Here is a 16,506-nt window from a genome sequence, read left to right as displayed (position 1 = left end):
TTGATAACGTTGTGGCTGCAGGTGTGAAACACTAGGTGCGTCTACATGGACCCTATGATTACACAAATAATCAGAATAATAATCCAACTGAATAAAAGTGCGTCATGTGAACACTTAATCTGACCAATCAGGCATGATCGGGAGTAATTTTTCATCAGAATTGGGTTGTTTAACTAAACCTATGGGTTTAACAGGTAAATATTAGCTGTGCAAACACTTGATCAGAGAGTTTCTCTTTTGTTGGAATAAATATATTCTTCCAGCACATGTTTACCACTTGTACAGGTAGCATTAGGTGACGTGGCAATTTTCCGGGAGGAAAGTTTTGCTTCCATTGCTTATCAGTAAACTCGGTGGATACAACTCTATCCTAACTCCCTTTGCTTTCTTGCAGAAGGTCAGTGGCTGAGGAAGGGACACTTTTATTGGCTACCCATTTCACATCTGACCAATCAAAAATGAGCCTGAATTATTGTTATCAACCATAATGCAACAAAAAATATTGCTTCTTTTGATTCTGCTTGTTTTATTTCTAAATCGTTAAATAAACCACTTCCCAGCAAGCAGAATCACTTTGAGATGTCGAAAAAAAGTTATATTGCTTTGTGCATGGAAGATATGAGAGAGCCCAAAGTTTACAGAGAGCAGCAGCCAGCCAGATTATGAAATAAAACTGGCCAGCGAAAGCTTCTACAAAGAATTAGAGTTGACTGTGGTTAGGTTTGTTACTAAGTAATGTATTTAATTTTACCATCGTTAGTGTTTTAAATGAATTGAAAATGGAAACCTGTGGCATATATTCAGGCAGTCAGTGCTGAAGTGCTTTATTTGCCCAGAAAGGACTTTGGTATTGCAGTACATTGTGTTGTACAGAACTCTAAAGAGAGCGTTGGGGGGAATTCACTGTGTGTGAGAGAGATTAAAACCATGAAGGTAGACTGCAAGGTCTTACAGAATATACAGCATGGAAGCAAAGTTAAATGCGAAATCTTCAAATGGACTTGAGTCGCACAAGGTATCGAACGCTTGAACCCTTTTCAGTACTACAACGTTGTAAATCCTGTCGCGATCGATCCCTGAGATGTTGCATTTAATTAAATATGTCAATACTAATCAGATGATGTGTTGAGCCTATAGGTAGGTCCTGTTGCTTATATGACTCTTTTCAGTGAGACACACACAGTGGCTCCAGATGCCATCGCACAGCTAAAGGGAATAATTGAGCTTTTAATTCAGGCACATGATTCGCTGCTTTTCCTGTCTAGTGACTCATGAAGCTCGTGACGAGCAATTCACTCGTTCGTGATCCAAATTAATCGGTTAGATTTCTTTTTTTTCAGGTAGGCTAATTTTAATATTGTGATGAAATTCTGGTGAACTGATTACACTTGTGCGAGTATGTGCCTGTGCTTTTACTCGCTGCTTTAACTCTGCTATTTTTCAACTTAATCAAAGTGCAGTTGGGGTTGGTAAGGTATTAGGTTATTACTTTAATCATGCTAGTATTTTTATACATGAGTTTAGGGAAAATCTGCCGGATCAGTGTTTTATGGCCTAAACACTTGGCTTAAAAAAAAAAAAAAAAGTGTGGGTATATTCGTGTTGTGTTTTATTTTTTTTTGTTCCCCCTGCCCCAATCACATGATTTGGCATTTTGTAGTTTGTTATAGTATTAATGAATACAGCAGCTGTAACACCGTTGTATTCATGAATACAGAATAGGAGTACTAGTCAAATTGTCTTCTTATGCCTTCTTCTCCATGTGTTTGGTAAGTTTCCTTCGGGTACTTTGTGGTTTCCTCTCACAGTCCCAGGTGACCTCTCCAGGCCTCCTCCAACCTTTACAGAATAAATTGTACAGATAATGATTTAGTTTTCTTGTGTATGGATATAAATTCTTTTTATTATTATATTATATAAACATTTATTGTAATAGATATTTTAAAGTAACTGTAATTATCTTGTGATGGTCACCTAATAGTTGTTCCCCTGGGTACTCTGGTTTCCTCCCACAGTCTCATAGTGTATGATTGGGTGTGTGAGTATGTGGGTGCTTGGATAAGCGGAAGAGAAAATGTATGGATGCAGTTATCTGGTGCTATGTTTGTAGTCTCCCCACTATCCTTAAATATCCTGTAGAGGTATTTCTCATATTAATCTCATATTTTACTGTTTCTTAAACAAGTTAATGTGGGTCTTAGTCACCTCCAAAGTGTATTTTATTCCCCCAGCTGAAATGGCTCTCCGATAATGCTTTTTGTTATACCTCAAACTCCATTTGTTTCACTTCTCTTCTAAATTTGCCATTTCAGTCTCCATGTACAGTAAATGAGGAAGTGCTGGCCTACGCCCCCACCAGACGATGGCAGAACTGCGTAACAAGCCGGAGGGGTGCATAACTTCTTAAGAGGTCACAATAGGGGGAATATCTAAGTGCTTTGTTTAAGCCCTGACCAGTAGAAAAATGGACCAAACAGAATTAAGATGTTTTTTGTACACACGCTGGAGATCCATCTGAATGTCTTACAATGATTCCAGAAGTGCATTTTGCCTAATGGGTCCCTCTGAAATATTAATGTGACCGTCCCAGTTGTGCCAGTGTAGAAGTAAAAAAAAATGAACTTTTGTTGGATCAGTGTGGTTCTGGGACAAATCTGCCCCCAGAGCAGGGCAAACCCTGTAGAGTCGCTTTAACATGTGCACTTTGCCTTACGATTTTTGCTAAATTTGTAGATTTTTGATTAAAAAACAAAAATCAATTTAAGATTACAACCTAACAAACATTGTGAAATGGTCAGGTAATGTCAGGCTAGTTGAAGCAGTTTAACCATAAATGCCAGAGAATGCTGGTATTCCTCAAGTGTTTGTTTTCTGTTGCTCCATCTGTATAAATTGTAGATAAAATATTGAATTTAACTTGATTTTGTCTTTAACGCATTATTTAATGCTTTCCTGGGCAACTAGCAGCAGTAAGAAGGTTTAGAATGTTTTCTCTTTATTTGGTAAATAGTGCTGCTCACTGCTCTAATTAAGAAGGTTGCATACTGCAGCTTTAAACTTTAGCTGAGTGGATGAGGATTGGAGCAGGTGATTACACCTGCATCACATGCTGGATTAAATCATAGTAGCAGATGGGTAAGTCACCCACCCAGCATGTGTGTATGTATACACATACACACACTCACACTCGCACGGACTGCTTAAACCTCTTACACACTAGATCACGATTTAGCGTCTGTAGGTATCTGTACCTCACAGTTTGTGTGATTTAGCTGGGGCGGGGGGCGATAAGATCATCCGTCAATCACTACAAGCTACTTTCTCTCTCACAGCTGAGCGTTTCAGGTGAACACTAGCGCGAATAGGGGTCAAGGTCAAAAAGGGCACAATGGAAAGTTTGTGAAGGCATTCTGGAACTGTGTGTGAGTGACTGACAATGTCTAAGCTTCAAGGTTTTTGAATTTAGTGTCTCGAGATCTAAGCTAGTAAGTTATTATAAATCTCAGTAGTTTTATGTTTCATCTGTCTAAACCAGTAAAGCCTATTTATTTTTTAAACCTCATTATTCCAGGTCAGCATGTGTTGAGGGCTTGTTTTATCCGTCAGTGTTGTTTTGCTTTTCAGCACCATATCAGTTGGAATTGTTTCAGGTCTTTTTTTTTTTTTTTTTTTTTTTTTTTTTTTTAATGTCTGTGAATGTAGTGTAACTATACTTTTAGGCCTGGTGTCCTCAAAGAACCCAAATTGGGATAGCTTGTTAAGAACTGAGCTTTCTGATCCGCTCGTAAAGTTACGGTGTAATGCATGGTCAGCTGACACCGTACTATGTTTGTCTCTCCCCAGGTGTTCGGCAATAAGATGTTTATCCCGTCTTTGGATGGAGCTTTGTTTCAATGGAACAGGGAAAGGGAGAGCATGGAGGCCGTCCCTTTTAGCGTGGAGTCTCTGCTCGAGTCTTCTTACCGTGTGGGAGAGGACACTGTGCTGGTGGGAGGAAAGTCACTCACTACATATGGCCTAGGAATCTACAGCGGCAAGGTACAAATCGGATGGAGAAAGTGGCTGATTTTTTTTTTTTTCTTTATGTAAAAAAATGATTGGACTTTCATATATAGTTATAAAAAAATATATTATTAAAAAATACCCCCACTTTTAACTAAATCTAATGGGGGGAAAAAAGAATGAATATGATTATTATTGTTTTATAAATAGGCTTATACTAGGGGAAACCTAAATCAAATCAAAACCAGCTCACTGAAGACAAAAGCATCACGCCTTTATACAGTTTGTTTTAGCAATTCTGTTTAGTTCCCTCTTTAAAAAGTTTTTTTTGGTTTTCTCTCTTCCCCCGTGTAGCTGAAGTATATCTGTTCGACTGTGGGCTGCAGTCACTGGGGGGAGGAGGAGACCGAGCCAGAGGACATGCTGTTACTGCAGAGAACACAGAAAACCGTCAGAGCCGTGACCCCTCGCAGCGGCTTTGAGAAGTAGGTCATAAGTTCATTGACACAGAGACACCCTGCAGCTCTCGCAGTTAATGTGTGCTTGGATTGACCCCTTGTTTCTGCCTGTTAGGTGGAACTTCAGTGTGGGAAACTTTCAGCTAAAGTTTGTTCCAGAGACTGACACGCAGCTCGGCTTTTTGGAAGGGGACACTGCCAATAAGGAGGCGTGGCATGACGGGGCACGTGTGATCCTGGAGGAAGCAGAAGCACACGGTCAAAACAACGGCAACGCACATATACAGACAGAAGGCCTGGACCTGGTGATCAAAGTGTCTATTCCAGACTGGAAGGTTATGGCTTTTAGCAGTGGACCAGGAGGACGGCTTGTCTGGGAGCATCAGGTGAGCTCGGGTTTTGGGTTTTAAGCTTCCTTCCAGGATCCAAGATTAGATCTTATGGCGAAAAAGGACAAGCATCTGTTTGGGTACGAGTGTTCCCATATGGCAGGGATGAAATGTAAATGAATAAGCATACCTGTTTGGTGTGTTGTGCCGAGCATCACTGGTACTTAGTTTAATCATGTTGGAACATACAGTAAGAGCATGTCCACATATATAGTGTCATAAGAATTCGTAAACAACACTATGGCCATGAAAAAAACACTTGTTAGTGAGACTTATCAGGGAGAAAAAAGTCCTAAGAATTACTCTCTTTCAGAGCGATTGGGCCATTCAGTGCATGAAGCGATGTGCATAGTGGCCACTGTACAAGCCTCCGGAGGCAGTGTTATGATCAAGGGTTGCTTTAGTTTTTCAGGTCCAGGCTTAGCAACATTATATGGAAAATAAAATGAAGTCAGTTGATGACCTGAATGTACTGAGCGACAGGTTATTACGTCAAAGGAGTTTTTCTTCTCTGACAGAACAGGCATATACTGAAGTCTTGGAGTGTGTGACCAGGCGGTGTGTGTCTGTGTGCATTATGGGCTTTAAATGGAAACTGCCCACTCCCCTGACATTTTTCCCCTTATCCAAAATACTGCCACATGTAGCTTCTCTTTTTCATGTATTCTCATGTATTCTCTTGTACTACCTGTAGACACAGGACATCATGAATTCTCAAGTGAGATTTCTGTAATACTTGCTGTACAAACCGTTGTCTATATATTTATTTATCTTATGCACATCGCAGTGAGAACAAATAGCAGAATGTTTTGTCATGTTACACAACTGCCTAACTGATTCCATGAACGGATTTCTTCTCCGACCAGACACGACTATTAAACCAAAAAAAAAAAAAAACTGACAGTTGACAAATCTTCTGATGTGTGTTCTTCGTGTGTCCCCCCCCCCCCTTTCCTGTAGTTCTGCACGCCCATTGCTTCAGCCTGGTTGGTTGGAGGGGGAAAGGTGACCCCTATCAGCCTGTTTGATGACACCTCTTACACCGCCCAAACAGAGAGTGAGTTTCAGGAGGAGGACGATGACCTCGTGGAGGAGGCACGTGAAGCCACAGAGTCGAGTATTTATCTAGGTAAGGTGTGCATGAAGTGTGTGTTTGTCTATGTGACTAATAGACAGATACAAAAGGGTTTATTTAACTAGTGCTCTGTGTGTGTGCACTTGCAGGAATGTTTCAAGGTCAGTTGTATTTACAGTCTTCTGTTCGAATGACTGAGAAGTTTCCATCCGAGCCCAATGCCCTGGACAACCAGCACTCTAACAGAGACATCACTCCTCCTCCCACTGTCAAATGGAAGCCTCTTATTCGTACGTTTTTTTCTTTTTTTGTTTTAACACACATCTTTTTTGTAAGCGATATGTTGAACTCTTTGTAAATGTTGGTCTCTCCTAGACTCTCCTTCTCGTACTCCGGCACTGGTGGGGTCGGAGGAGTTTGATAAGTGTTTGAACAACGACAAATTTTCCTACGAGGAATACAGCAACGGTGCGCTGTCTATACTGCAGTATCCTCATGGTTAGAATGGTTTTCTGTTCTTTCTAACATTCAGAACCAGACCCAAGTCTCATTTCAGAGTATTGATAAGTGATGTGTATCATTTCCTTCTTCCGTCTGTAGATAATGGATACTACATCCCATACAGTACGCGGTACCGTGGCCGGCGCGAGGTGACTGCAGTGAGCGTGTTGCATACGGGTGAGGCTGGAGGGATGAGGAGGAAGGACCCAGTGCTGCTTCTGCCATGGTGGAAGGAGATCCTTGGCACAATTATCTTTTGTATCGCTGCTACCACGTACATCGTCCGCAAGTTCTTCCACCCACACACAGCGTACATACGGGTAAGACGGGAACGACTGGCAGGCATGGGAATAATTTCAATACATTTATTTTTTTTTTTTTTCAAAGCATTCTTAAAGGATAAGAAAAAAAAAATACATAAATGAAATAGACATTTTATTAATGTGCCACCATCTCTAATGTGTGGAGACTTTTGGGACACCTTGTAGTTTAAACTGATCTTGCACTAATGAAATTACTAAACCTGGTAATAGACAAACCCGTGAGCCACATTACTGACATTGTGTCTTGCATCTGTTCCGTAAAGCTAACTTGCTCGTCCAGGCTATTTGTAGCTATTTGGGCAAATTACATAGACACACTCTATCCCATCCAAATCCGCCAGTTAAATCCTTTACAAATTACATTACTACACCCCTTCTGGAAAACACTTCATTCAGATTAAAAGTTGCTAACTTTGTTTGGATGCGTTTCACACTTTGTGTCTCTCGGTTTAATTGCAGCAGCGGAAGGAGTCTGAGACACAGTGTCAGACAGACACCAAGTTCGAGCTGGACGCCGATGAACCCAGGGAGGCGGTAACAGACGCACGGCCCAGCGGATACGTGTCCAGGTAAAAGCTACGCTAATAAAAGAGAGTATTTTAGCAAGGTTTGAGACATTTTCAGACCTTAACCTTAACTCCGTGGTGGTCACGTTACAGTGGTACAGTAGCACAGCTGCAGCGTTCACATGATGCAGCACACACTTGGCCACAAAGTACAAGAACACGCCCTTGCACATTTCGGGAGTGTTGCCTGAGTTTCGGGTGGCAAGCATATGGTTTTCATAGCAGGAATATCAGTTAATGAACAGCTGGTCTTTCTGTTTACAGAACTTGTACACCCTGCTGCTTGCTTGCTGTCCATCACTCTATGGCTGCTTTCACACTAGGCAGAAAATGTTCTTGTCTAATCATCATCTGGGCGGATAGAAATGGCTCATGCTACTTGTTCAATGTAACTGTAACATTACCACAAAATCCTACCTGCTACAGGTTAACTGAATAATAATAATAATAATAATAATAATAATAGTTATGTTTTAACATTGAGTATAGCTGTCCTAATATGGCAAAGAAGGCAGAAAAAGGTGGAGCCAGATATTGGGATTATATCCTGACCTTATTAGACTCTAGTGACTGACGACATCAACTGGTTTGCTATATCTAGTTACAATTAAAACATTGACAATGGCGCATTTCTAATTTAAGTTTACATGCACCTAGGCTAGACTTCCCACTTCCCATTTAACCAAATGGTGTTACAATTTTGGATGTTGTGCTGCCATGACCAAGTTTCAACTTCCTGGCTCAGTTAAGATTTTGTTCCAGTATTTACTTTTAGATAAACATACTTTGATCTGCAAAACGCAACGAAAATATGTTGCTGCCACTTCCATGCTTCACGCCTTCAAATGGTGTAAATGTTGGGAAAGTGATGATGTGGAATTCTCTCGACTCTTGTTTTCCTGAGGTCCCTTTTGATCAGTGAGAATACAATTGAGAACAGATAGCCAAGCCAATTGCATTTAAGCACGGAAGGCAGATTGATGTTTAGACTATGTCTGTCCCCTCCAAAATCTCTGCCCCGATCTCATTTTGTGACCCACACAGCTGTAGCAGATAAATTAGGAAGGCACTTTAGAGCACCGCTCCTTGCATAAATATCAATAAATTTGGGTATAGGGTGAAATTTTACCCTGTTGTTCCCTTCTTCTCGTGTTTTATGGCAGCTTACCAAACAATTACATGCAAAATGCCCTTAAAAACCTCTGTTGATCCTTTTTGGCGAAAGTTTATAAATAGGAGTTCATTTGTGTCTGTGTGGCTGCAAGATCCTACTATTTCCTGATGCAGTTGCTCTGGGAGAGTGTCTCTAAAGAGCAACCACGGGTGCATTCCAGATAACTTTTAGTTAAGACAGTTGGTCAATCAGAAGCTTTTCAAAGCCAATTAATATATTTCTGGATTTAGTTTAAAGAGACAGTCAACTAGACAGTTCATGCTAATTATTTGACCTATTGGAATTAGTGAATTATATGTGAATAAATCTATCTGTAATCAATTATTTTAAAGTTACTTTTGATGTGAACAATGTAGATGCTCTAACGTTTTTGCTAAAAATAAAACTATGGAAAGAATGTGAATTAAACGTGTATGATGTGAAGTTGTGGAAGAACTGAGATTGGATATCTTTAGCCTAGGTGTGTATAAACGTTTGTCCTCAGGCATATAGTTAATTGATGAGGAGCTAGTCATTCATTTTATCTTTTCTCATTTGCAGCAAGACGCAACCAGATCAATCAGAAGTTAAAAATCTTGATGTCACTCAGTGTCATGGTTTCAGCATTTATTTATTTATTTATTATTATTATTATTATTATTATTATTATTATTTTTAATTGCTGTGGTTCAGACGTCACATGCGGTAGATCAAAGTCTTTCATTATTATAAAAGACTTACCCTTCCTACCCTTGGACAATCTGCTAGTGTTTGAATGTTGAAGGAGTCTTTTTCGTTTGAATGACAGTTGTTTTGTGGCACTGTGTTGCAGGTATCTGACCGACTTTGACCCAGTGCAGTGTTTAGGGCGAGGTGGCTTCGGAGTCGTGTTTGAGGCACGGAACAAAGTAGACGACTGCAATTATGCCATCAAGAGGATCCGCTTACCAAACAGGTAACCACTGACTGCATCCATCTTGCAGTATACAAATCTCTACAATACTTTATGTATACATTTATATATTAACAATTTTTTTTTTGTATGTACAGGGAAGTGGCTCGTGAAAAGGTGATGCGTGAAGTAAAGGCCTTGGCTAAGCTGGAGCATCCAGGTATCATCCGTTACTTTAACGCTTGGCAGGAGAGTCCACCTCAGGGCTGGCAGGAGGAAATGGATCGGCGCTGGCTTAAAGATGCCAGGTACAAGTCACATAAATACAGCAGGACTTGGACACAAACAGAGCAAGCTTGTGGAAGTATTTACTTAGAATTTCGTAAGTGATCTATAAAACTAATATTGAAGTAACGTTAGTTGCTGAGTTGGGGCTGATTTCTGATCATGTGCTTTCTAGTTGTCTTTTCTCAAAGAAACATCGCAATGCGCTGTCCAGTAGGGGATGATGTCCTGTGAACCAAACCAATATTTATAAAATAGAGGCAGAGCGAGAGCGCACTCAGAGATAAGTTCTGTAGTGATAGAATAGAAGATAACCTTGACGTATCTCGTTGCCAGCCAATCAGCAAACACCTTAAGACCGGTTGGCATAGAAAACTGCAGATATGTATAAAGTGTATAGTGTAATGTTTAGCAACTAGCATTATGTACGTGAGTTGGCATATTCTAGCATACCACACTTTACACCTGTATTTGTGCTCTCCACACAGAGAGCGGGATTATGAGTAAACACTGAGGTATAAACTCACAATATTAGGTTAGGTGTTTTTTAATAAACTTGTCTGCTGTTCAGTAAGTTGGAGAGAATATAACTCTGCTTTAGATACTTTATGCCAGGCTGTTAACTATAACCTGGACATCACATGGACATTACATGTAAATGACTCTTCACTCTTGTTTGTATTTGTCAGTGCTACTGATTGGCTGCTCAGCTCTCCTGACCACATGGAGGCTTTCTCCGTGAAGGTGCCCGTCTCCACTCCTTCTCCTCTGGACGTGCGGTGTGAGTGCGTGGTCGATGGCGATGTGGGTGCGTTCACTCAGGATCACGTGTGCGTGGATGGCTTGGGGTTGGACAGCATGATGTCTGATCAGGACAGCCATGCAGATGTCGATCCCGACCTGGAGCTCTCAGGATCACCCCATTCTTTTGAGCTCTGTCCTCCCCGCACAGTGGCCCACAATGACTGCACTTCTTCTTCCTTTGACATCGTTTTTGAAGACTCCGGTTGCGATCAGCAAGACAATGACGCAGAGCTCAGCCATTCTACACCGAGCCTTTCTACACCGAGCCATTCCACACAGACACGATGCCCGTCTCTCACTGGTTCCAGGTCTCACCATGTTGTTTCCTCAGGCCCGGTCTCTTTTATTCCTTCTCGCCCAACTTCTCTGAAGCTGCCACTCCAAGCCCACATTCCGGCACCGCGGCTGGCCCTGACGCCCAAAGTTTATCTGTATATCCAGATGCAACTGTGCAGGAAGGAGAACCTGAAGGACTGGATGGCACAGCGCTCTCAGCCTGAGCTCAGAGAGCACTCGGAGTGTCTCGGCATCTTTTTGCAGATCGCAGAGGCTGTTGACTTTATCCACAGCAAGGGACTTATGCATCGAGACCTGAAGGTAGGATTGTTTATTAATCATGCATTCTATTAAATGTTGACTTTTTAATCCCTAGATCTATGAAATAATGTTTTTTTTATGTGTTTCTTTGTGTTTTGCACTCCCTCTTTCTCTTTGTCAGCCCTCTAATATCTTTTTCACACTGGATGATGTGGTGAAAGTTGGAGACTTTGGGCTGGTGACGGCTATGGATCAAGAGGAAGACGATGATGAGGAAATAAACACCCTCACACCTATGCCAGTTTACGCTCGCCACACTGGACAAGTGGGCACCAAACTCTACATGAGCCCAGAACAGGTGTGTGCGTGTAAATTGAGAGTTAAAGCATTAAGCAGACTCTGGTATTCCGAGTAGCTCACAGTACCAGAGACAAGTTTAGATTTATTTTCTACATTTTAGAACAATGCACAACCACGTTTCTGGAGCAGTAATAACTGAACAACATCCCAACAGAGTTCGTATCCCAGACCAAGGTTTCACCTTTACGGCAAAAGCCCGGGCTCTGTTACTTGCTCTGGAACATTGAAAAAGAAAGGGATCAAACGCCTGAGTAGTTACCGACTCAAAATCCTGCTTACAAGCTTTGGAAACTATGAAAACAAATCACCCAATAATCATTGATATATTAATCAAGGCAAACCAACTACAGAAGAACCATCATAATATTATCTTCTACTGGATTCCAGGACATTTTGAAATTACAGGAAATGAACAAGCTGACATGGCAGCAAGACGAGCTCTTACAGAAACATTTAGCGTATGCCAAATCCCACCCTCTGACCTCAAACCATTGATAAATCAATATATATTAAATAAATGGCAGGCAGAATGGGAACAGTACCAAAACAACAAATTATTCGAAATAAACCCAGTGGTAGGAAAAAGATGCTATCACCCCTTTAAATCAAGACACGACCAGGTTGTATATACAAGGTGCCGTATAGGCCATACAAATTTAACCCATGCGTGTTTAATAAAGGATAAAGAAGCTCCAAAATGTCAGTGCTGTAGAACAATGCTAGAGATTTCAAAGCTATATATAAATAACACGTATGGCATTATGTAATTAAGTAACAACATCAACGGTCAGTTGTTATTTTAAGACACGAATGTCAGCTGTTCTGGAATAGTTTTGCAAAAACTGTATTGTCACATGCATTAGCAAAACCTATGAAGCATCATAAGGCAGATGTGTCTGATACCATGAAGCATAAGTATCAGACACATCTCAATATCAACTGTTCAGATTTTAGAGGCCTTTAGCATTGATTTACAATGTGGGGAAAAAAAAAAAAAAAGAGGAAAGACCATGGCTTTAGAAGGCATGTCCAAACTTTTAACTGGTAGTGTAAGTGCATTGAAGTCTCTGTCAAAAGATACATCTTCATGGTAAACTGTCTGTCGCTAGATGCTAATACTTTTTTCCTTTTTTTGCAGTTGTCTGGGAACTCGTACTCTCACAAAGTGGATATTTACTCACTGGGGTTGATCCTGTTCGAGCTGCTCTGTCCATTCCGCACACAGATGGAGAGAGTCCGAGTAAGAGCCATGATTCACTCGACCTGTATTAACTTCAGATTAACATGACCATCATAAAGTGCTTAATGTAGAAAATCTTTATTTAACTTAATACGTTCTTTAATTCCTCTAGACCCTCACCGAGGTCCGAGCGCTGCAGTTTCCCATGACCTTCAGTAAAAACAATGTCCTGGAGGTGAGTTTGTCTTTGTATTAAAGTTCTGAGACTTGTCCTTTTTGTACAGTATGTGTAAAGAAAAGCAGATGAAATTTAGAGGAAATAAAAAGGGAAGGCTCAAGTATTAAGGATGGGACTCCCAATATGGTATTATCACCATGCCTAGGATTTGATTTCTTCTGCGAGTCTGTTAGTATAAAGAATTTTTGAACCAGTTTGGCGATACATGTATTGCCACACAAAATAATTGTGATGACTAACATCTCTGACACATATCTAGGTGTGATTTATAGATTACAGTATTTATTATCTAAGTCATTATTTTGGTATCCTTGACGTCCTCCCTTTAATATACTTTAAAAGCATACTTTGTTGTAAGGTATCCTACGGGAGCGCAGCTTGGGCTAGGGTTTTAAATGATAAATTGAACACTGCCCTCTGCTGGCTGAAATAACGTTTACAATGTTGTAAATAAGACAGAAACGTTTGTCAGGGTTTGAGCTGTTTATTATTAGCTGATAAATAAATGGTGATTAAGTTGTTAGATTTAAAGGATGTCTGCAGTACAAAGATTAGTCTTTCCCATTCTTGCTCTAATCAGATTATGGGTTGAATCACGGGTGTAAAGGAAAATATTTGCGTCAGTGCAAAATAGCTTAAATATGACTATTATGTAGTGTAGCCTTATTTTCCACCACATTGGCTTCTTTGAATCACAGGAACCTCTCCCCCCCTCCTCCCCCTTTTTAAGCAATACAAGGCTTGCGCCATTGTTCTTATTTTGCATAATTAAGGGTACAGCGAGGGCTTGGTAGGGGGGGGGGGGGTCAGTAAACAGGTTTTTATTACACTTACAACACTTGGCAGATGGCCCCTATCCAGCATATTGTAAATTGCATTTATCTAATTTATATAACAGGACAGTTGAGTTACATATCTTGCTTCAGTGCTGAATGGGATGAATTCATTTAAATTCAATCCGGTGTGACCCCAGGATTTCAACCAGTGTACGATCACTTTTTACATTTATATGGCCAAATGACTTTTGGGATTGAAATCACACTAATCAGTTAAAACCTAGTTTACAGTTTGACCAGAGGAGGCCAGACATACAGTTCTCATTTAGGGAAAGTAAGCGTTATGTTAAACAAAGGCAAGCTTGGCGCCTAAAGCCGGACACAGTGGAATGAGTTAAATCATTGTCATCACAGCTTCCTTTTTTCAACTCAACACTTTTTATTGCTACTTCAACATCCGCACAAGTATGCATTTGTCATGCATAGTTTCACAACGCAGCATTGTTGTTTTTTTTTTTTGTTTTTTTTTCTACTTACTTACTTATGTTGCTGAAAAATGGCAGAATGATTTTAGAACTGTTTATTATTATTATTATTATTATTATTATTATAAAAAAAAAACATTTATTTCTGCATTTCAGGCTCAGATGGTGCGCTCTATGCTCTCTCGTGTTCCTGCCGAGCGGCCCGAAGCATCCGAGATCACAGAGACCCCACTATTTCAGGAGCTTGAGGTCCCCTGCAGAATCCGACAGCGTTCACGAACATACAGCGCCTCATCCACAGGCCGACCATCACGGCAGATATCTGGCTCCAGTTAAAGCACAGACACACCGAGCTGTATCTCTGACCTTCTCTCGGCACCTCGGTTGAAAGCAAACGGATCTTTTCGAGGAGAGACCTCGCGGTTTTAAGCACACACTCTAATCTCAGTCTTTATCGTTAGAAACGGGAGGCATTTTAGCTTTTCGCTCATTCCATTTCAAGCACAAACTCGCACACAGACGCCTGCTCACGATGTCTCTGCCTCTCACCTCATTGACTTTTCCTCACTGTTGAGGTCAACCTCTCCCATGTTTAAAAAAAAAAAAAACAGTAGTTAAAAAAAAATATTAAAGACATTCACTCAGGAGAGAAGATGCTAAGCAAACTGCTTGACTCCTAGCAAATCAGCTCTGATTCTGACGCTTTGTGATGGATGCATCATCATCCTTACCTCAGTTGCTCTTCCATACCGCGCACACACTAACGGATTTGTCGTTGTGGAAATAAAACATTTTTCAGTGCTGGATGAAGGAAAGCTGATTAATGAGCTGCTTTGGAACACTGGTCGCTCATCTATTTTTTTTTTTTTTTCCCTTCTATTTTTTTTGATAGGAAGTTTCTCAGGACTGGCTTCCTACAAACTAAACCTACGTTATTTGTAAGGCTCTATCGATTTTTCATGTTTCTATTGTAAATAGATCTAAACTCCAAAAAAAGTGTGAGAAACTTGTTTGTGAGAAACAGTGCATGATGGAAGCTAAAGACACGGTTTGTGGCCACAGTAGCCTTTCACTGGCACACGGGGACTGTGTATCTGCCTTATTAAAAGAATAGTAGACAATTCTGCCAACTTGATCGATTGATTGTGCTGAGGGAATATGCGAATATAGTATGATTTGGTTGATTGCTTTCTGACGGGATGATTACAATCAAAGAGATCTTTTTTTGTTTGTTTTTTTTTCTTTTGGAAACTCTGTGTAAAGATGGTGTATAATACTTTTTCATGAATAACAAAACGGGTTTTGTTTTTTACTCCCTTAACACTGATTTCCTGTAGGACTTCCAGTTGACGGTGGCCGACTGGAAACTTCATCCACCTATGTAAAATCACTGTTTATAGGTTGATTTACATAAAAGATTTTTGATAGGTCAGTGCTATTATCGGCACATGGTGCCATTTTTCTCCGACTGTTTCTGCATACATTGTTCCTTGAGGTTTAATTGTAATAAAATCTTGAGATAAAAGCTTAGATTGAGAGAGTATGGAGGTAGAATGACTCAATTGAAGGGCAAGCAGTTACATTTTGTTTTAAAGCTGAAGCTGTGTGTTTCTGTGAGAGAGAACGAAAAAGGTGGATGGAGAAAGAGATCGTGACTAGTGCAGAAAGGATATCAATTGATAGCCTGTCATTGTTATACACACTCATTCCACCCTTTAGCAAGAAATGCTTCAGGGCGTGCCTCACCTTTCACCTTTAAACAGCTTTTAAGTTTCCTTATGAGCTTTGGCTCAGCTACAGTGTTTTTTATTTATTTTTATTTTCATCAGCATGCCAGCTAAAGAAAATTGAGCCATTGGTTTTCTGGGTCTGAATGTGGCCAAAGAAGTTTTTTTTTTTTCTCGATTAGGCTGTTCCTCAGTCCAAAACTGTGATTACTACATGCAAGTAATTGCATTAACCAAGTTTAGACTTGAATTCTTTGTTAACTCCGTCACTGTAATTCGATTAATTCAGTATATGTCCAGTTCAGATGCCGTTATTTTTACTGTTCTGACTTGTCCCCCCCCCGACACACACGTAAAGATTCCTGTTCTGATCTAATTCTCTGTAGGTTTTGCTCAGTGTCCTCCTTAACCATCTGTAATCTTCGGGTACAATCCTTTTCTCCTTTTGTCCTTGTAAATATGTTCTTGTTTCTATTTATGTTCTTTGCAGAATCAATCCGTTTGGGTTGGTAACGATGTATAAATGCACTTCATGCAGTGGAGTGTGTTGAAATATTGTGACTTCTTACAAGTCAAAATTGAATAAATATTCTATGACTTTTGGTAAAAAAAAAAAAAAAAACGTTTGGTCTTTTTTGTACATACATTAAATTTTCTAATACATTTAATAACTCTAAAGACATGCAAACAGGAAAGCAAATTAAAGTAAATCAACCATAAATTTAAACCCCAAGAATTCCCACAGAAAATAGCAT

General features: G+C 40.2%; 1 protein-coding gene across 1 annotated transcript in view; it reads left to right on the top strand.

Moving 5' to 3' along the window:
- Positions 1-15,804, top strand: part of eif2ak3 (eukaryotic translation initiation factor 2-alpha kinase 3) — a 34,070-nt gene extending 18,266 nt beyond the window's left edge. The window contains exons 3-17 of the mRNA XM_053502700.1: positions 3,844-4,038; positions 4,357-4,487; positions 4,576-4,846; positions 5,810-5,978; positions 6,074-6,214; positions 6,300-6,422; positions 6,525-6,745; positions 7,208-7,317; positions 9,300-9,422; positions 9,518-9,667; positions 10,334-11,045; positions 11,167-11,343; positions 12,484-12,585; positions 12,698-12,760; positions 14,181-15,804. Coding sequence (XP_053358675.1) covers positions 3,844-4,038; positions 4,357-4,487; positions 4,576-4,846; positions 5,810-5,978; positions 6,074-6,214; positions 6,300-6,422; positions 6,525-6,745; positions 7,208-7,317; positions 9,300-9,422; positions 9,518-9,667; positions 10,334-11,045; positions 11,167-11,343; positions 12,484-12,585; positions 12,698-12,760; positions 14,181-14,360 — 2,868 coding nt within the window. The 3' untranslated portion in view covers positions 14,361-15,804. The remainder of the gene's footprint in view (positions 1-3,843; positions 4,039-4,356; positions 4,488-4,575; positions 4,847-5,809; positions 5,979-6,073; positions 6,215-6,299; positions 6,423-6,524; positions 6,746-7,207; positions 7,318-9,299; positions 9,423-9,517; positions 9,668-10,333; positions 11,046-11,166; positions 11,344-12,483; positions 12,586-12,697; positions 12,761-14,180) is intronic.
- Positions 15,805-16,506: the final 702 nt, after the last annotated feature.

This window comes from Clarias gariepinus, chromosome 8 (genome assembly GCF_024256425.1).
Source record: "Clarias gariepinus isolate MV-2021 ecotype Netherlands chromosome 8, CGAR_prim_01v2, whole genome shotgun sequence".
Taxonomy (NCBI): Eukaryota; Metazoa; Chordata; class Actinopteri; order Siluriformes; family Clariidae; genus Clarias; species Clarias gariepinus.
This window is presented reverse-complemented; position numbering and strand designations above follow the sequence as displayed.